Here is a 21,623-nt window from a genome sequence, read left to right as displayed (position 1 = left end):
TCCATGCATTCCCTTTCTTCCAGTGGAAATAAAATGTGACACCTTTCCCTTTTCCAGTAAGTTCACTCCATTTCCTTCCATTCATTTTATGAATCTGAATGCAAATTTAATTAATGCTATATGCCTAAGTATATTTAATTCTACGAAAATATTTATCAAAATTTCATTTCGCAACTATTCCTATGTAATTCGTCGATTCCATCACTGTGAAGTAATGATTAACATGTCTGACCGTGAAACGAGGGGCCGCGGCTTCAAATCCTTGTTGGGACAAGTTACCTGGTTGAGATGTTTTCCGGAATTTTCTGTCTCTCCATTAATAAGAAATGCTGGGTATAGTTTTCTGTGCAGGATCCTGGACTCATTTCTCATACATTATCACTAGACAGTGGATGCGGGATGACTTAAGGAGAAGTGAAGTTGTTTCGTATCAGAGTATATGGCACGTGCCGCGCCGTCCGTCTTTTGTGTACCTGGCGGTATAGCAGCGTACAGAACGAAGGAACCCCGGTCCGTTCAATGTAACACTGCAACGCAATGTGTGCAGTTGTGTTATCCTGCTCAAGTATTTAGTACGCGTTGAATATGTTGTGCTGATCCATTCATAATGGCAAAACATTAAATTCGCTCAAAGATACGAAATGCAATTAAGAAGTATGAGAGTGACATTTTATGTATTAACGAAGACAATATCGTGTGTAATGTAGACCTATGTAAAATTGAAATAAAAACCTGAACAACTCAGGCTATAGAGAAACATTGCAACAGTACATCGCACAGGAAATGCGTTGAAATTAATTCTAAGGAACCATCATCATCATCATCATTTAGTTGTGTGGGTCTAAACGACACGTGCAACATGATGCTCAGTACAAATATTCCTCTCAAGAAATTGAGTGATATCCATTTTAGACGTTTTATTCAGAAATTCTCCCGATACAAAAACTGTTTAAGCGATAGGCGAAGACGATTCAGCTTCGACAACTTATGATAATATATCGTCGTTTGCTGCAACGCTGGTAATTGCATCAATGATGACGAGGACTGAACTTGCAAGGTATATACTACAGTACGTTATTTTTCTTTTCCTTCTGACTGTGCGGAGATACAGTAGCATGTTGACGTCGTCTACGTTTAAAACCTGTTGAGCCAATGGTCTGAATGAAAAATGTAACATATAGTAAATGTGCACCTACATTCAACGATAAGTCATCCCGCATCCCCTGTCTAATTATCACCCTCATTACACTCAGACGCTACTACGTAGTCTAGTTTATAAATCGCCGTAAAATAACTAATTTTAAAAAATCGTCAAATCTATGTCTGATCGCAAGATTTTATTATATATGTATTTGTTGTATCGAAAGTTGAATTCCCTTTACTCGAAGAAAGGTCCCCTCCTTTTTTTGTTTATTTTATAACGCTTTCTGAATTGGTACGGTTATTTTTCGTCTGAGTGAAATGAAGGTGATAATGTCAGTGATATGAGGCCACAGTCCAATGCCGAAAATTACCCACCATTTGCTGTAAATGGGTTGAAGGTAAACCTGCAAAAAAAACCCTCAATCATGTAACTTGTCCTAACCAGAATTCGAAGCCGGACTCGCTCGTTCAAGATGAAACATGACAATCGTTACTACAACAAAGGTTCTTTAACTCTGCTACAGAATATTTCCCTCCCCATGCATAATAATTTCTTCCTGCTTGTTGAGATATGCACTAAGCACAACAAACGAAAGGATAATATTTTGCCGATTTTGAAGAAAATAGGCCTACTTCGAGATAATTAACAGATATTTCTTTTCAATTTTTGCCTTGTTTCCAGAGAGGAACTAGAATATTCGAATTTAACTCATTTATTTAGATTCAAGTGTATACAATGAGATATGGCAAAAAAGTTAAAAGTGACCATTTTCAACAACTTTTGGAACTACGTGTAATTATATAAAAATAATAAAACACGTAAAACACGAGATTGTGGCGATGAAAAATATAACAATGAGGAAATAAATGATAACGTTAAGCCATTGCTTTGTAGGGAATTTTTCAAAAACACGAATGAGAGGATACTCTCTACTACTTTTTCGGTTATATAGTCTAAGAAAAGTTTGAGACAAACATTATTACTCTTGAAAACCGGTTAAGCGCAAACAGGCTTTCTTTGAATTTGAACCTTCTTTTTATTATATTATTCCGAAAGAATTAAAGTTTAATGATTCTTTAATACAAAAAGTTGCATCAGTTAAATTTTTAGGTTTGATTGTTGATGAACATTTAATATGGTATAAGCATATTTTGGCTGTCTGTGAGAAAATTGCTCCAATGTCTGGTATTTTGAAAAGGCTTAAAGATCTTTGCCTATATCTTGTCTCTTGAATGTAGATTGTGCTTTTATCCATTCTCATTTAATGTATATGTCATTTATTTGGGGACATAATAAGAAAACTGCTTTGAGACCTTTACAAACTATTCAAAATAGAGCTTTAAGAAATTTAGTGGGTTTCATTATTTGACTCCAGTTAAATATCTATATCAATTTTCTTTCGTTCTACCAGTTGAATCAATTATCAAATTATTTGCTGCTATTTTCATGTACAAAGTTATTAACACTTTAATACAGAGTAATATTACATTTCAGTTTAATAAAGATATACAAACTTATTTAACAAGACAAAAGACAATATATATTTTTCTCAGCATAGCTCAGTAACTTATGGAAAAAAGGACAACCATTTTTAACAACAACTTTTAACCAACTTCCTTTAGAATATAGACTTTTACCAAATTGCCGGTGTTATAAGAATTGTTTAAAAATTCGTTTTTGGGAAGATTATTTATTTTAATTGTGAGTCTATTTATTTATTTCATAATTTCAAACTTTTTCTTCTTTCTGCCCAAAACTTTTTCATCTTATTATTTGTTCTTATTTTGCTTTCTTTCTTTAATATTTTCTTGTGTTATTGTTTGTTTTCACAGACTGTAGTTTCATGACGTTTTCAATTACATTGTACAGGGACATCATTTTATTTTTATTTCAATTTTTATTGTACCTTAGTTTTTGAATGTACTTCACTGCCACCCCTTCTACAAATGAAGTTCAACCGTCCTCCACACAGATCCAAGACCGCATATACAGTCATAGTAGCCTTACGGTCGTAGTAAACAGTACGTTCCAAAAATATGTTCGCGTTTTCCAGTGACGAAAGAGCTTTCAATATTGCATCATTTTCCATTTGCCTACGTCGCATTCCGGTTTCCCCCACCTGCTTCTATTCGCCTCTCTGTAAATGCTAGTGGCTGGGCTGTCTTACCTCTTTTCTGAGAACATTAATTTCTCTTAGGAATTGGACGTCTACGTAATATTATACCCATACAATTGTTTAAAATAACTTATATAAAAGAGTAATTTTATCTTTTCTGATCGGGCAGAAGTGAAGGTTGAATTTACAGTACGTAAGGTCTCTTTTATAGAGTAGATACAGAATTATTTCAACATGAGTTACTAGCACGAAGGACGAAACTGGTAATTGGAATTAGGTACAATAGTCTATAGTGCGATAATATGTACATTAGAACTAAAGCCTGTACCGAAATGAACGGCCACCATTTTCAAAAATGTGTTTAAGTATCCATATTATGATTATTTTTCAATTTAACTTCATTCTCTATAGTGTACGCTAATGTGCTGTAGACAGCATAATATACACTGCATAATGAATACGTCCAAATGGACAGCTCAGTTCGTGAGTAAAAACACTCATTGTTAATGCTGTATTTTATTTTTATTAAACAAAAACCTAATGAAAATTATGAAACTCAAAAGCGCGATATTTCCTAGTTTACGTAAATGGATGAACTACTTTCCTTCCCTCCTATAACTAGTAAAGTGATTTGTTTGTATATTACGCCAGTATCATCGAACTGCAGTCGTGGAAGAGGGTAGCAAATGGCATTGATCCAGAGGTATAGCCAAGTTAATATTAAAAATGTTAGTAAAAATAAAATGATGTCCCTGTATAAGATATGTATGTGCTCTTGTATAGCCCCTACATATGAGTTATACCCGTTGGGGCATACTCAATGAAAAAAAATATGTTCTTGAAGGGCAACAAATTGTGTCCTTTCGATGATCTTCGCTTGCAATTTGAACCATTTCTGTTATATGATATCTCATTCGTTCTTCTATCGGAACCTTAAACAACACCAATTCTTCGAAGTATGTCTAAACAGTATCAGACAGCACGTACAAAATACAGCAATCAGTAAGCATATAAAAAGTACCTGAATTCGACTACAAGTTTACAGTATACCACAAACATTCATATTATTTCACATGCAGAAACCTGCTTGGCGAGTCTCGACCACTGAGATTAAAAAGAAAAGAAGCTAACGTCAGTGTTCGTTTTAGTTCCCAACCACTCCTCCTCCACCTCTTCTTTCTCCGCTTTCAATTACTGTAACACTCTCTCCGACGTTCATCCACCTCTATTCCTACCCCCTCCTCGCAGCAGATTAATATATGTGTGCATAACCAGTAGACATAGCGTGTTGCTGAATCTCCTTGACCCATTACAACGCCATTCGTTACAATACTGGCTACTGAGAAGTCAAGAATAAAAACAGCTTATATATATACAAGTTACAAGAAGCTCGGGTTATAATATCGACACAGAAGGTAGTGGTGTTAGAGGTGTATGTGACCTACATAAGAACTCGTTCAAATAAGAATTCAGACAGTTGAAGACAGAGCCGGCGCAGCGCCAGAAGTCAACGGATCTCCGAGATTCTTATTTTTTCTTTAATAGGTTTGCATCTTCGCTTGCAGTGTGATTATAAAACCTGTATACACATGGGTTAATTGTTGCGTAATACGAGTTTCGTAAATTCCACATGTTGTTCGTATATTATGTGACATAAATGGTGAGATTGAATTTGTGGAGCTGTTAGCAGTGTGCTGTGTGTATACGCATTTATAAACACACTGAAGATCTTGTGTAATTTTTATATTAATATGAACTAGTTCTTAAATAAGGTTAAGTGTTCTAGTTTGAAGTGACGTATAATGTGATATATAAAACTGTAGTTCATACTATATTATAACAATTTTGATTGAATTATCGTGCTTTACAAAAGTCAACGTATCTTTAATATTCTCTTTAATAAAATATTTTACACGTTAACTACATATTAACAATTTTTAGTTTATTTCAAAATCATTACTACGGAGCTAATAGAAAATATATCATAAATAGTGTGATATCATTCAATGTTAGTTGACAACAGGGTTGAGAGACGTTCTGGATTTCCCAGGATTGTCCTGGATTTTAATGGTCTGTGTCCTGGATTGAGTTATATTTGTTCTGGAATGTAGAAATAATGGTAAAAATGCAATCTTTTGATCATTTCTTTAAAATTATTTTTAAAATTCCTTATCCATGTTTTCAATAACTTGTCTAACGTATGTATAACGTCATTGTCAATTGAAGGGTTGATAGGAAAAACAACCCATGTCAAAAAATACTTTTTTCAGGGGAGCGAAAAAACATTATATCTCGTTATGTAAAAAGGATAAGAAACTTAAAATATAAGTATAAATACCCCAATGCTTTATAAATATATTGCTTGTATTTTAAGCATACACAGACGCCACATGATTTTAGCTTTCCATTAGTACCAATATCTCATTTTCGGCTAAAACTGACATGGGTTGTTTTTCCTATCAGCCCTTCAATTCCCCCTGGCGTCTCCTATCGGGTTGTATTTAAATAAAAATGATAATACTATAGTATGCATTAGGTATTATACAGTATCTTTATTCTTTACTCTCTTTGGAAGTTGATTTATTAATTATACGATTCAAAAACTGTATCAGGTAATTTTTCTGCATAGGTCAGTTTGTAATATGACATTATTTTTCCGGACTTTATCAATAATTGAAAGTTAATTTCATGATCTAGTAAAAATATAACAAACTTAAAAGTTTAGGTCCTATATAGGCCTAATTAGCTTAAATACATCGAATACAGTACTACCTATTGCAAATTGAGTTAATTGAAATGTATAGTTAGGTTAAGGTACGTAGTATCATCACAGTCTAGTATATACAGTCACGAAGCTCCATAAGTAGTAAATATGCATCCATAGATAGTTGCTAACCACAAGGATCGCTAATATCGCCTCATTACATACAATGCGAAATAGTACCGGCACAGTCTATTGTTTCTAGCACTCTCACAACTCAAACTTCGTGACTGTATATACTAGACTGTGGTATCATCACCTGTCCCGGATTCCCGATGAGAGAATTTGGCAACCCTGGTTGACAACTAAATTCAATGGTGTTTGGGTAAAGGGAGATCAGTAATAAAAAATGAGTTCTGAGATAAGTGAAAAATAAAGCTCGGACCCTTATTGCAAATAATATTATACACAAATAAAACAGATCAAATACTAGTATTTTTTATATTTTTTTTCTGCTAAGCTACTTGCAGAATTTAACCTGGGGAACAAAACTCAATTCGCAAAAATATAATGACAACCTCTTTTACCCGAACACCATCGAATTATTTCCTGAAATAGCAAGCTATGGTAAAAGTCATACATAGTACAACTAATTATGGCGGCCGGCGAAACTCTTTCGTCGATTTCCCCCTTCTCCAATAGCCATAATTGTTTGTACTGACGATGATCATTACCCAAGCTACAATTCCGGTTTAATTTATGATTTTATTTGCCAGCCTTACTTTAAATCCGTAAATATTGTATCATAATTGAAATTTATTAACTTAATTTACGATCTTTTACTAATTATAATACCGGTAATGGTAACCGCAATGGTTAAAAATACAGTTTTAAAGTTTCTTGGAAGCGACCGTCAATGATTCAATCCCCGACATGGCAATAGGTGTTCATAAATTTTGTCAGTGTGATGGCCTATACGCTATTAAATAGAAGTTTGATAGTGTGGTAACCCCTTATCACATGACTTCATTTGTGTGTATCTTTATTGTGTAAGATGACACTATATGAAGGACAAAAATTATCATGAAGTAACAAACTAATTATATATTAATTTAATTTGAAAAGTTTATGAAACTATATATAAAATTTTAAATTATGGAAACTATTTATATTTAATACTCTACCATATTAAGTGTTAAATACTGATCTGAAATAGTTGTGCTACTTGCAAGCCCTTCTCCCTTGATGTTCTTTCCATATTAACGCATAGAAGGAAACGCATGCCTCTTCCTGACGTGACACGTGCTTCATTTGTTCTGGCAGCCGCCACTCTCAGCTACGCTCGTGCAGCTGTATGGATGAGTGATTCGGTTTCAGTGTCGCTATCTTCCATTGTTTTATAATTATTTCGCGTATGTCAAGGCCGTGGAGAAATTTGAATAAATCGTAATACTGGTTCCGTTATCTTCTTAAACAGATTTCATAGCAACACAAATAACGACATTACATAACATTTACTGACAAATTATGTACAGTGCAGTACATTACCGGTACTCAATGTGTTCGACATTATTTTCAATGTTTTAGTCTCATAATATGAAATAGAAAAGAAGGAAGTTTTGAATGAAAACAAAAATAATTATTCATTAAGCAATAATCAATCAATGAAATGCATTTCTGTGTAGGCCTACACAAGTTCCATTCTTTGTTAATTACTTTCCTTCTTTCTTTGTTCTCTCTTTCTCCCTCCCTTCCTCTTTCCTTCTTTATTTCTCTCTTTTCTTCATTCTTTTTTCTCTCTTTCTCTCTCTCCCTTCCTCTTTCTTTATTTCTTTGTTTCCTTCTTGCTTTTTCTCTCTTTCTCTCTCCTTTCCTCTTTCTTTCTTTCTTTTTTTCTCTCTCTCCCTTCCTCTTTCTTTCCTTCTTTATATTTTCTTCGTTTCCTTCTTTCTTTCTTCTCTCTCTCTCTCTCCCTTTTTCTTCCTTTATGTCTTTCTTTCATTCTTTCTTTTTTCTCGCTTTCTCTCTCGCTTCCTCTTTCTTTCCTTCTTTATTTCTTTGTTTCCTTCTTTCTTTTTTTCTCTCTCTCCATTCCTCTTTCTTTATTTCTTTCTTTCCTTCTTTCTTTTTTCTCTCTTTCTCTCTCCCTTCCTCTTTCTTTCCTTCTTTATATTTTCTTTGTTTCCTTCTTTCTTTTCTTCTCTCTCTCCCTTCCTCTTCCTTTATGTCTTTCTTTCCTTCTCTCTTTTTTTCTCTCTTTCTCCCTTCCTCTTTCTTTCCTTCTTCTTTCTCTCTCTTCCTCTTTCTTTCTTTTCTTCTTTATTTCTCTGTTTTCTTCTTTCTTTTTTCTCTTTCTCACTCCCTTCCTCTTTCTTTATTTCTTTCTTTCCTGCTTTCTTTTTTCTCTCTTTCTCTCTCCCTTCCTCTTCCTTTCCTTCTTTCTTTTTTTCTCTCTCTCCCTTCCTCTTCCTTTATGTCTTTCTTTCCCTCTCTCTTTTTTCTCTCTTTCTCCCTTCCTCTCTCCCTTCCTCTTTCTTTCCTTCTTTCTTCTTTCTCTCTCTTCCTCTTTTTTCTTTCTTTCCTTCTTTATTTCTTTGTTTTTTCTCTTTCTCTCTCCCTCTTTCTTTATTTCTTTGTTTCCTTCTTGTTTTTTCTCTCTTTGCCTCTCCCTCTTTCTTTCCTTCTTTATTTCTATGTTTCAATTTTTTTTTCTCTCTCTTTCCCTCTCTTTCTTTATTTTTTTCTCTTTTCATTTCTTCCTTCCCTTCCTTTTTTGTGACTTACAATCTAATGCGTTGTAGAGGAGGGTATATAGCTATGGACCAACACTAGAAAGGCACACTCGTGTGGTTACCACGGCGCAGGGCCACCGCTGAGACAGCATAGAACAGCACATGAAAAGGAACAAACACTCAGACCCATAAATGTCTTGCATTGCCATGCCGGGAATCAAATCACGGACCGCTTGGTTGTGAGGTGAACACGCTATATGCACATAGCCACAACGACGGGCCACAGGTGGTCCACTTACAGAATATTAACTTATGAAATTTTAAGCGCCAGAAAATTTCGATGCATTTTTTTTTTTTTTAATGCGGAGGACAAAGTATGATCGATTATGAGGCTCCATTTTGGATTTCCGTATTTGCATTTGAGCTTTCAATTCGGCCTCGTATGCCTACGAAGTGAAATGTGACTTTCCTGATAGAAGTGCAATAATTCATTTCTATATAAAACCGAATTAGGAAGGAGTTAAATTTACTTTACATTTTTCTTTTCAATTGATGAATAAAGAAATATGCATCAAAGACTACTTTGCAAAAGTGTAATTATCATCACCATCATCATAGTCAACAAGACGCATACAGTGTTACATAGTTAGGCCTTTATCTAGTGGACTGTTCCATTCTTAAATTCAGTCCAGAACTGTGTTTAATTCTTTCTGAAGTCTCGTCATAGCACGAAGTTCTTATAACCACGAGAGATCAAATATATAAGATAACAAACGATTGCTTAAAATATCTCTTTGTCTCTGTTACAGGGCTTCAGGCAAAATTTATGGTCCTTTTCTCGTCCATGTTGAATTTCAATCCTTAATAATCTGAAGATGAAAGATCAGTTAAATAAAATATTAATACTCATACAAGTGGGCATTATACACAAACATTCACCAAAATCTAACCTCTTAGCATTGTGCATGACAACTGTAACGTACCTGTATGAGTTGCAATCAAAATTACACAGATTTCATTACTGTTACGAACTAGCACAAAACTGTCTCCGTGTCATATTTTGCTACATTCTTTATTCTGCTTGGAAATGAAACGAATGTTAATTGTAATGAGCTGCCCTCGCGGCTGAAGCTCAAGGACAAGAGAAATTTATTATTCTTGACGGGTCATTAGGTGCTTTCTTTCAAGACGGAGAGTTGAGAGAATAATATGCTTTACCGTGAATAATACACTAGCATAACTATTTTATGAGTTATGATTATTTTAACACATTAACGTTGAGTTCGGTGTAATAACCTGATATTACCGGGAAAATGTATAGGACACAGACATTCTTCTATATGACGTTGCATGTACGTAGAACGGTTAAGCCACTTATGAAGTGAATATTCTCTCATAAATTCATGGACGTGTAGAAACTTCCCTTCCTTGGGGCACCATAATATATCTTTAGCATTTAAAATGTGTCTTGTCCAAATATCAAGGCACAATGAACAACCTCTATAAAAGGCAACTTCAATTCATAACTAATCTCTCGAAACGTATCTGTATACAGGGTGATTCACGAGAATTTACCGTCCTTTACGGAGCTTATTTCTGAAGACATTTTGAGCAAAAAATGTAATGTAAACATAGTTCCTATTCTCAATATTTTCAGAGTTACACTAATTTAAATTTATTTGTAAAGTAAGTTTTTTCTTTAGTTTGAAGATAAAAGAATAATACAAATAGAGAATGAACCATTCAGAAGTATCATTTCTTAAATTATCAAGTATTATGAAGAAAGAGTACTGGAACGGAGAAAAATTCTCTCCGGCGCCGGGATTTGAACCCGGGTCTTCAGCTCTACGTGCTGATGCTTTATCCACTAAGCCATAACGGACACAACCCCGGCGTCGGATAGAATCGTCTGAGATTAAGCTCCAACTCTTGGGTTCCCTATAGTGGCCGCCCTCTGCACTACGTCATAGATGTCTATGAACGTAGGACCGACGTCCACACATGTGCTGAGGTGCACTCGTTATGAGTGACTAGTTGGCCGGGATCCGACAGAATAAGCGCCGTCTTAAATCACGAAGTGATTTACGCATATCATATATATTATTTTAATGTACCGAAGTACATATGGTATTTCCATGCAGATATTCTGCGTCATCATACGATGAATTTTTCTCCGTTCCATTACTCTTTCATCGTATGATGACGCAGAATATCTGCATGGAAATATCATATGTACTTCGGTACATTAAAATAATATATAAGTATTATGAAGCTTAAAAATGTGCTGTGAACTCCTTAGTTGCTTCATACAGACATCTTGTTTCTATTTTTAACTAGGAAATTACATTATTCTTACGCACTTATCACAACAATTATTACAAATCACACCACTTCCACCGACGTAATTATTTGCAGTTCAATTTTGCATCCTAATTTAATAAAGAAGAAATGCGCACATAGGTTGTTTGTTACTTTTTGGTGCTAAGTTCGGTCACTGTTTTCGGGCATGCTAATTTACAGTCTTGGAGAGTTACAACACATTTAAAAAATGTTGCCGTCCGCTTGAGTACACTTGGCACTCGTCGAGCCACGTAACTGCATACGGCTATCTTTGATTTCCGTAGCGCTCGCGCTGGCTGCTGACTGCACGCTGACCAAGATCACATGTTGTTCACAGCAACCCATTCCAATAACGAAACGTAACTCTCTAAATATTGAGAATAGGAACCAGATTTATATCAGATTTTTTGCTCAGAATGTCTTCGGAAATAAGCTCCGTAAAAGTCGTTAAATCCGTGTGAATCACCCTGTATAAACTAAAGTATAGCAAGCTCGTCAGAAAACACTTTCTATACGTCTGTCATTTTTATTATGTGTATATATTTGTTGAAAAAATAACTCTTGCTTCTAAAACATTCGCTTGTAATTGAGTTTAACAATTTACGCTATTATGCATAATATTACGACAGGTATAACTAGTGTCTCAACGACCTGAAAGGATAACAGCATGACGTACACGGAAATATTTATGCAGGTTCACCTTATAACAACAAACATCACCACATGAGTGGGGGTTTCACAAAATGCAAATCTACAAGTTGTCAGGATTCCGTGACAGCATATTTGTTTTATGTACCGAATCGCTCACATCATGTAATAGTAAAAATTAATATATCCGTGGAATAAATACAAGAGAATTGACCGATTTTGATTTAGGCAGCATCACTTTCTAACTTCATCCATCCATTCATTCATTCATTATATTCCATAGATCTTACATGAGCAATGAAGCTATAAGATGTGGAACAAGTCAAAATTTTACAATATTACAATTACAATTTTTACGGTTTTACAATTTAGTAATTTTCTACAATGATGAGGTAAGGTCCGAGGATTCGCCAAAAGATTACCCAGCATTTGCCTTTTGGTTGGGGAAAACCGTATTTCATGCGTGTTCACCTGTTAGAACCCAACCTAGCACGTTATGTACAGAATAGTAATATGTGTTACAAGAGCGGTATGTTGATGTTTTCATGTTCGAGGAAAAGATTGAAAAAGCGAAACGTAGTTGAGCTTTTTTAATTTCCGAGAACATGAAAACAAACGTACCGCTCGTGTATCGTACATTATTTTGTGCGAAGATCGTTTATTACATACCTGAAAGAGGAATTTCTGATTAGTTGCAATGAAATCTCCATCTTGGTTTCTGTTCAATGACGGCAACTTTTAAAAACTAAAATATCTATCTTCAACATTGTTGCTATAAAATGTTTTCTGTGTTTACTATATTCCAGGATATATGTGTCTTTTTTTTTCCCCAGTCTATAAATGCGAACTTAAAACAAACGGTAAGGTTATGTAATGATTTATTTTTCATTTTAATGTTTAACAATATTATTTATATAACATATTGCAGTAATAACATCGGCATCTGGAATCTTGTTGATTTTTTCACGGCTTCCTTAATGTTACTTGCATTACAAATGCAGTAACTTTTGTGGAGTAGTAGACTTTACTTAATTTTTGCAAATATTTAAAAACAATAATTAACAGTGCAATTTAAGTGAAATTACAGCGGTAAGTTTCCAATTTATAATTATTACTATGTTAAACGTCTCTAAAATAATATGTTAAAAGCCTAAAGCAGTAAAATGAATATGGCGCTTAAGCAGTAAGAAGAGGGAAATTGTTATGTGTGTTACGTTGGGAATACTGAATGTGGTATTTCACACTTATCGCGTTTTGGTTTTGTGCGGAAAGCAAGCAAATACGCACGATCCCGCACAAATTAAATTTTTTTCTCTGCGTGAGAGATCTACAAAGGAAACTTGTCGAAAGTGTCTCCAAATTCAGTCCTGCTGACCATGACTTCAACGGATCGCCCTAGTAGGTATTTGCCTTGTAGGATTTCCCCATATCTGAAAGTAGTAAAGTTCATGAAAAATTTAATGAGCCATATTAAGAGTCTAAAGAAACGTATGAATCTATAGATATCATTATTTTAAAGGGTTGCTGATAAAGATTACAATACCGATGAATCTATAGATAGTTTTCTTTTAATGGGTTAGGTATAGCTTAAAGGAGTAAAATTTTGGAAATATTCAACATTTTTTCCTCAATTACTGTATCTTGTACAATAATGAAAATTGGTATGTGTAAAACACTGTCCTTCTGCTATACGATAAAAATAGTTTTATGATTTTAAAAAATTATTTATATTTCTTTTCAAAATTCAAAATTTACTGTGCAGTGATGAAGCGTTTCCCTCATAACTCAAAAAATTTCATCACAAAATGTTGGATAATTTTTGTGTGCATTTACGCATGTCATGTATACAATATGATGCAAAATCACCTCTCTACCTGTGATAGATTGTCTGATAAAAAATAAATCCATTTAAAAAATGGTCAAATATCAGTATTTTCTTCTAACACAAAATAAAAAAAGATATTATTTATTAAGAAATGTTGTTGAAAGAGCATGATATTGTAAACATGCTCTTTCAACAACAAGTTGACAGATAACGTGACAAAGTTAACAAGTTTATGAGTCATGAGGAAAAGCTTCATCACTGCACAGTGAACTGCCACCGTTTTGAATTTTGAAAAAAAAAAAATATATATATAAATAATTTTTTAAATAATAAAAATATTTTTTTCATATAGCAGAAGGACAGTATTTTACACATACCAATTCTCATTATTGCACAACATATAGTAATGGAGGAAAAAAATGTTGAATATTTCCAAAAATTTTACTGCTGTAAGCTGTACCTAACCCTTTAAAGGGTCGTTCTTGATATAGTAGGATACATCTGTTTCAAAGGTCGTCGATAAAGGTGGGATAGGAACACAATTTCGTTTTAAAAGGTCATTGTTGATAAAGGTAATATAACTCTATAGGTACAACTGTTTTAAAGGGTCTTTGATAGAGGTATGCCTATGAATCTATAGATAAAGCTCTGTCTTAAGGGTCGCTAATAAAGGTCTATAATATCTATACTCCTATAGTGACGTAAACTAAAGAACACCAATAGATCTGTTCACATGGCAACAAACAAAAGAGTCACTGCAATCCAGAGATCTCAAGACCACGTTCATATGTTTACATTGCTTTATTCTTTCGCTGGGGAGGCTTCGTATATACATCTCTATTTAAAAGGTTTGTTGATAAAGATATTAATTAATCTATAAATACAACTCTGCTTTAACAGGTCGTTGAAACAGTATATGAATCTATAGATATACCTTTATTTCTAAGTATCTTTGGCGTACAGTTTCACCTCTGCTTAAATTGTCGTTGATGAAGCTACATGAATATACAAATATACTTCTTTTTCTATGGTAGTATATGTTTCCTATTTCACGAAACAAGACATACAAGATGTGAATGGCGAATATTAGCCTTGTTTTTACATCTTTACGATATACATAATTATCAATTCTTAAATGTACCTTCTGCTTGTTTAATGAATTGTATTTATTTTTTTATTTAAATTGAAATATACAGAATAAAGAAATATAGTTACAAAACAAACAAGAGAAATAGAAATAAAATAATGCAAGCAATGTAAAAAGAAGATACAGTAGTATTAACAAAATTTGAGACCGAATGAGCAGCGCTCGTGCTCGGTCGCAGTTCACATATAATATTAAAATAAAAATAATAATAATAATGAAAATAAATAAGTAAAATAAAATAGGAACTAAAATATAATTACAGCGGCAATGGAATTATATAATATAATATTAACACTAGAGAAGAATAATATCGCACGTGAAAAGTAGGACTAATATATATTTCAAAATTATAGAATACAAATATAATATAGGTTGATTAATTCATACACATAGGCTATAAATGTATTTAATCAAATTGAAGATATTAACACGTTTCTAATTTTCTTGTTATATGTTAGTGGGTTACATGTTAGAAGTTCTGGGTGTAATTTAGTTAAAGCATTGTACAACCGAGGGCCAAAATTTATGCTATGCTTTAGACCAGCAGATGTGAGACATTTAGGTTCTACAAACGTTGAATTAATATTTCGTCTTGTGTCATATTGTGTGTCTGTAATACAAACTTATTACGATTTTTATGATAAAATTTTAACAGCGTATGCTTATAAATTTGTTCAATATTAAATACATTAAATTCAGAATAAATTAATTTAGTTGGATAATCGAAACGTTTCTTCAAACAAATTTTAATTATTAGTTTTTGTAGTAAATTTAACGGACTAAGATTAATTTTTGTACTTCCACCTCAAACAATTATACCATATTGAATGATAGACTGAATAATGGCCAAATAAACATTTCGTAGAACTCTAATAGGTAAGTAGCATCGAAGATTAACGAATTTATAAATTGTTTTACGAAGCCTCTTACAAAGTTAAGTAATGTGATGAGGCCATTTTAAATTCTGATCAATGATACCCAGATATTTGACATACGTGGCTTCTTTCAAAGGTGGACATTTACAACTTTTGGGATCTAAACAATTTTCACTGTGTATTATTAGTCTATATTTATAGCTAAATTTTAAATTTTGAACACTGGCAGCTGTTAACGAAAAAGGAACTAAAGTTGATTTAGATATATTTAAAGAAAGGAAGTTGGAATTAAGCCATTTTTAACAATGTTAGCACCTATATTAGCATTTCTACATGCTTCCTGCCAAGAAAAACCACTGAAAATAACTACTGTATCATCCAGTTATTTACAAAGTTTCAATGTTCTTATTCAAAAATACGATTTTTCACGACGATACTCACAGTAAAATTGGTTTATTTCACAAATAAAGTAAAAAAAAACATTAGCCGTTTACAAGATGCGTGAAATGAGGTCCCTTTCGAAATATGAAGGGTTTGTAAACAGTCTGTCAATCATAAAATCGTCTATAAACAAGGAAGAAACGAATGTTGCAAAAGGTCAAAGATATTAATTGCATTGGCACTCCAAAGTATGCACGTCAAGTGATGAGCGACGTTACTTTCTCTGTTGCAGAAAGTGACGTAATAATGCAACACTTCACATGGAGTTTGTTTGCGACGCTTAGCGTCCTCCTCGTCCACGTGACTCTGACATCATACGCTGATGCTCAAGAAGTGCTTCTGGTGTCGGATCCCAACCTCAACCCAGTGTCACAGGTAAGACAAGCAGTTATGCTTCCGATTATTATTAAAGTACAATCGAATTACGCAATGTGATCCACTTCATCTGTTATCTAACACAGTTTTTCCTTCACATAATTGTCTACCAAATATAATAATAACCAGATAGATCGAATGTGAAGCAATGTAAGCAGCTCTTCGTTATTTTATTATTAATGATAATTATTATGTTTTCAGCCCAATCGGGCTCTTTTCAGGTGAAGAGTAAGGAATCAAAATAATATTATAGTTATTTGCGGAAAAAATTACAGGTACTATCTAATTGGAATGCAAAACCGTCTTCTCCATCCTTCATTCATTAAATCGTCTGAAAAATTTTCTACCATTTCAATTAAAAATAATTATCATACAAACATTGATGCTGCCAGATTTTGACTATTGCGACAGTCTACTAACAGATTTAAAGTCTAACTTAGCCCAAAGATTGCAGCGCGTTCATAATGCCTGCATACGTTTCATTTGCAACATCCGCAAGTACGACCACATTGCACCTTCCCTTGAAACGCTCCAATGGGTAAGATTACAGGACCGAAGATATATCCATTCACTAATTTTCCTATATCGCATCATCAATAGTTCTTCGCCTAACTATCTCTCGGTGCGTTTTAATTTCTTCTCCTCTTATCACAGCCTGGATACTCGTTCTAAAAATGACCCTTTATTATCTATGCCTTGCCATAAAACAGCTCACTATTCTTCCTCTTTCACAGTATTATCAGCAATTCGTTTAAGAAATTCCCTACCCAGCTCCCGATGGTGGCTATGGAAAGCCGATTCATAAACATTCCATTCCTCTGGTGGAAATCTAGGAGCAACAGCTCTTCGTTTCCCTTTCGTACGTCTACCTTTCACATAAACACGTTTCATGTAAACCGCAAGCTCAAGAAGATCCTCATGGATGTTGTCATACAAGATCTCAAATGTGGCTTGTATGTCTGGAAGAGTAATGAACGACATAGGTAATAGTTCCTGCATTTGCTCTCTGCATGTTATTTCGTCTACTGTTGCATCAGTTTCCTTGGTCACGTATCATACCGGAATTGCATTACTGCTTGGACATTTTGACCATGTGGACATTTTGATTTGGACTAGTTGCCTTGTGGACGTTTCCGGTGGTGGACTTTTTGGATTGGACGATGTAGTGCAGGACAATATGGTGTGAACATTTTTGTGCATTGGACATTCTACGATGGAAATTATATCCGCCATATGTTACTATCAATATCTGAGAACCTTTATCGGGTGCATAGTATTTGGTTATTATAAGAAATTCCAGCTTGGTAACCTTAAAATTTCGCAGATTAATTTTTTCTAATTAATTTATTTTATTCAAAATTTTATATCTATAGCCTACCAATGTTACAAAATAAACAACCTGGTAACACCCTTTTAAATACCGATATGTCTTTTGAGTATCAATTCAATGAAAAGAAGCTTTTAGTAACACACTTTTTGTATACACACACCACAGTCATAGAAATTTGATGATCCCTAGTTTTGTAAGATCAATGTAGATTGTCCGAGTAACGGGTCCCTGAAACACTAAAGATTAAATTAGATTCTTCCTGAATACGTATGCGAAGAAATAATATCTTATTGTTACAATAATACGTAGAAAGATGAAAGGAACGTTAAGTAACCTAACCATCTGTTTCATTTCAACTGGAGAAAATCCAATCTACTTGCTGTATAATTAAGCAGAATTCCTTTCTAGTCATTGATTGTATCAATATAATGTAAGAGAAACCGTCGATTTAAATTCAATAAAAATGTTCATCTCAGTAGTTGAAGATAAGACAACTGAAATTATGAACGTGTCATAAAATTATTCTCGTGGTTCGTAGTAATAATCCATAATTTCCAGTAGAAGGCACAGTTCTTCCAAACTTTTCCATTCCTTGTAAGATCTGCCGCAGACTGCGTCCTTTTATTACGTTATGAATCAAACACTTCGCAAAATTATGTGCAGAATAATTTACGACCCATTACAGGTTAGAATTGATGGTGTCCGTCCTAGCGGTTATGTCGCATCTCGCTTTCCACCACCCGCTTCTGCTAGCCCCTCTGTAAAGGCTAATGGATGGACAGTGTTAGCCATTTCTTTAAAACGTTTCGTGTTTGGAATTGGATATTTACGTAATATTATATAACTGTTTAAAATAATTTAAAGAAAAGGGCACTGTTAAGTAACTGTCACGTGATTTCGCCCGTTTCGAAGACTTTTCGACATAACCATTCGGACGGACAGTAATATAAAGTAATTGATGCAAAATTCTTCAAATAATGGTCTAATAATATATGTCATACATTATGTTTTATCTGTAGTAATGCCACGAGAGGTCTGAGATTTATCTGGGAAATCTCAGACCTCGAGTGACATTTGTTAGGACTATTTAGTGAATAAAATAAAAATGTATTTAATATATCCCAAAAATTCGATCACAAAATGTTAATAATTGTATATTTACGAATACTTAACCTATTGAGGCATTGTGAAGTTGAAATAGATGAATATCGATTACTGCAATAAAGAAATTCGATGTTATTATTCAGTAATGCCAATTGCGAAAAGCGAAATACAGGTTTAACAATGTTAATTACATGTACTGCAATTTTCTCTTATTATTGTAACATGAATACATTTGCATTATCTGCTGAAATCATAGTTTAATTTACAATTTCATAATATAATTACAGTAACCTGATTAATACATTAATTAAATTAAGAATACTGCGAGACATGTTGCTTCACAGTGAAGCCATCTCTGTATAGATAGGCCTAATTAAACCACGAATTTTATTACGCCATACGGAAGGCAGTTTCATCAAAGACATTATTACTATGCAAGGTCTTGGGGTTTCATATGTGATGATGTTACATAAATTTGAACATCTGACTTTCTATTAATTGTTTAATTTCATTCACGAAATACGAATTTTATGGGCTACTTATTATAGGTTAAGTTACCTGTGGTAGCAGGACCAATGTCAGCTGTGCCTTATTTCGACCGTTACACACAATCAGTGCTACACGAAAACATATTTTATAGCTCGACAAACGCATTCTCGCTGTAGTGTGTAACGGAACTAAAGCCGCATCTACACAGTTCAATAATCCTATCGCGTATGCGTGCAATCTGGGAAGAATATTGAAAGAATCAAGTTTAAAAAGTACGTTCAATTAAGATGCATGAAGATTTTGTGTCTACATGATGCGCCGTTTTGAACTCGTCTTCACTGCGTAAGTATATTAATTAATATTAAATATCAATTTTGCATTCATTGCTTTAAAGTTGAAAGAAACGTTTAACCATTTAGTTGCATCTTAATGTATTCATGATCATCAATTTACGGGGAAACAGTTGGCGATAACGACTAAACAAAAGAACGACCATGCTATAAATTGATAGCGATAAATCTAGCTGCAAAAATTTTCGCAAAGTGTAACTGTGATTGGTTGGAATTCAAATTTCATTACACTTCATTGGTCGAAAATGGAATGACGTCATATAAACGAAATAGCCTTTAAAAATGTTTATGTAGCTATGAGAATTAAAAATACATCGATATTAGAATTATCATGGTTCGTAATTAAGCTCTATTGTATAGAACAACTGAAACATAGTGTTCGTTCCTCATTGAGACTCTTTCCTATTAGCTATTATTGTATTTACCGGGTTGTATATTGACTTATTACGTGAACGTAGCTTCAGGCTACAAACAGGGAAATGGAGAAGGTTTGAGAGACATGTGATCATGTTACAGAGCTCGGCATCTAGAATGCTCTTCTCATATCCTCAAGTATTGCTAAATAGAAATGTAAGTTCCTCTGTATTACATAACACATATTGAAACGCATTCTCGCTCTATTTAACTGCAACCCATCGAAGAGCTTACATATGTTCTGTAATAGTGTCAAATATATGGATTTCGAATTTATCTTCTCACAATCAGTGTTCTTGCATATATTTGGTGTTTTCTCTTTATACAGTTCCAGTTGGTGATTTAACACGTAAATTTTTGTGTTAAAAACTGTTACATTACACTGAACAACAAGAATTTTGCTCCGACTTAAAACAATGTGCCCCTTATAGATTTATGTTCGTTGAATCCGAAAATGCATCTCTTTTCTTCGTATCACATAAGGTTTTTAAAATGAACTATGATTTCACTTTTCGATAAACACTCCCCCAGGAAACAACTAGCGCGGGTTGGGGGTATAAACCAAAACAAAAGCTAATGTATTTTATGAGTTTATCACTTATTTCCGGTTTATAATGGTGTTGGCAAGTTATTTAGTACTTCTAATAAATAGATAGATATTTTTCCCCATAACAGTTCAAAGTGAGGTCTATGCAATGAACAAACAAGGGGGTAGTTTTCAGTATTTAAACGAAAAGTTTACCAGTTTGAGTGAAGGCAAATTAAAAGAGTGCATTTTCATCGATCCAAAAATTCACGAAGTAATAGCTTACCTTTTGTTTGAAGAAAATCTTTCCGTTACAGAAAGAATGCAGCGCGCTTTCAAAGACGTTCGGTCAAATTTTCTTGGAAATTCTAGGGCAGACAACTACATAGAACTTGTTGTGGAAAAGTTAAGTGCATATGACAAAACAAAGTGTAATATGTCCCTGAAAATATACTTTTTGCATCCTTATTTGGATTTCTTTCCTCCTAACTTTGGAGCGGTAAGTGACGAGCTTGGGGAAAGATTTCATAAAGAAAAATCTGAAATGGGAAGGCGAGATAAAGGAAGACCATCATCCAGGCTATTGTTGGTTGCTTGTAAAATACAGTCCCGGGTCCAGTTATAAACAGAAGTCATCCAGAAAATTATTTTAAACGTAAGTTCAAATTCCGAGATTTTTCTGATTATACGTATGAAATACTTTTATTGCTGCTGTGTTTCAAACTATGTAACATCATTTTTGTATCCCGTACACATTTTTCAAGTATTACGAGGCATTTTGAATCCGTAGTGTCTTGTAATTTTATCAGTAGCAGTGAAAAATTAAAAACATACAAGTTTTATCATAAACAATTTAATTCACTTAGGCTACCCTGGAAAATGGTACGTGATGGGGTAATTTGGATTTTAAATTCAGATTTAGGGCACACATATTAGTAATATTCACCTATTTTTATTTCGGAGCAAAACAAAATGTAAAAATTTGTTGTTCAGTGTTATTAGACTTAGATTTATATTACGTCATAGAAAACTCATGTTCTTTAAAAAGTTAGCTCACAAATACCTA

At 33.7% G+C, this 21,623-nt stretch overlaps 1 protein-coding gene across 2 annotated transcripts in view; it reads left to right on the top strand.

The window, feature by feature from the left end:
- The window catches only part of LOC138710390 (uncharacterized), a 228,221-nt gene that overhangs the window by 147,782 nt on the left and 58,816 nt on the right, over positions 1–21,623 (top strand). Inside the window, exons 1-2 of one of the 2 annotated variants that reach the window (XM_069841274.1) lie at positions 4,584–4,805; positions 16,202–16,344. In XM_069841274.1, the coding sequence (XP_069697375.1) occupies positions 16,216–16,344 (129 nt within the window). In that variant the 5' untranslated portion in view covers positions 4,584–4,805; positions 16,202–16,215. Of the gene's footprint in view, positions 1–4,583; positions 4,806–16,201; positions 16,345–21,623 lie in introns of those variants that run through there. The other variant, XM_069841275.1, reaches the window with a different exon arrangement.

The sequence above is a fragment of the Periplaneta americana genome, chromosome 12 (assembly GCF_040183065.1).
Source record: "Periplaneta americana isolate PAMFEO1 chromosome 12, P.americana_PAMFEO1_priV1, whole genome shotgun sequence".
NCBI lineage: Eukaryota > Metazoa > Arthropoda > Insecta > Blattodea > Blattidae > Periplaneta > Periplaneta americana.
This window is presented reverse-complemented; position numbering and strand designations above follow the sequence as displayed.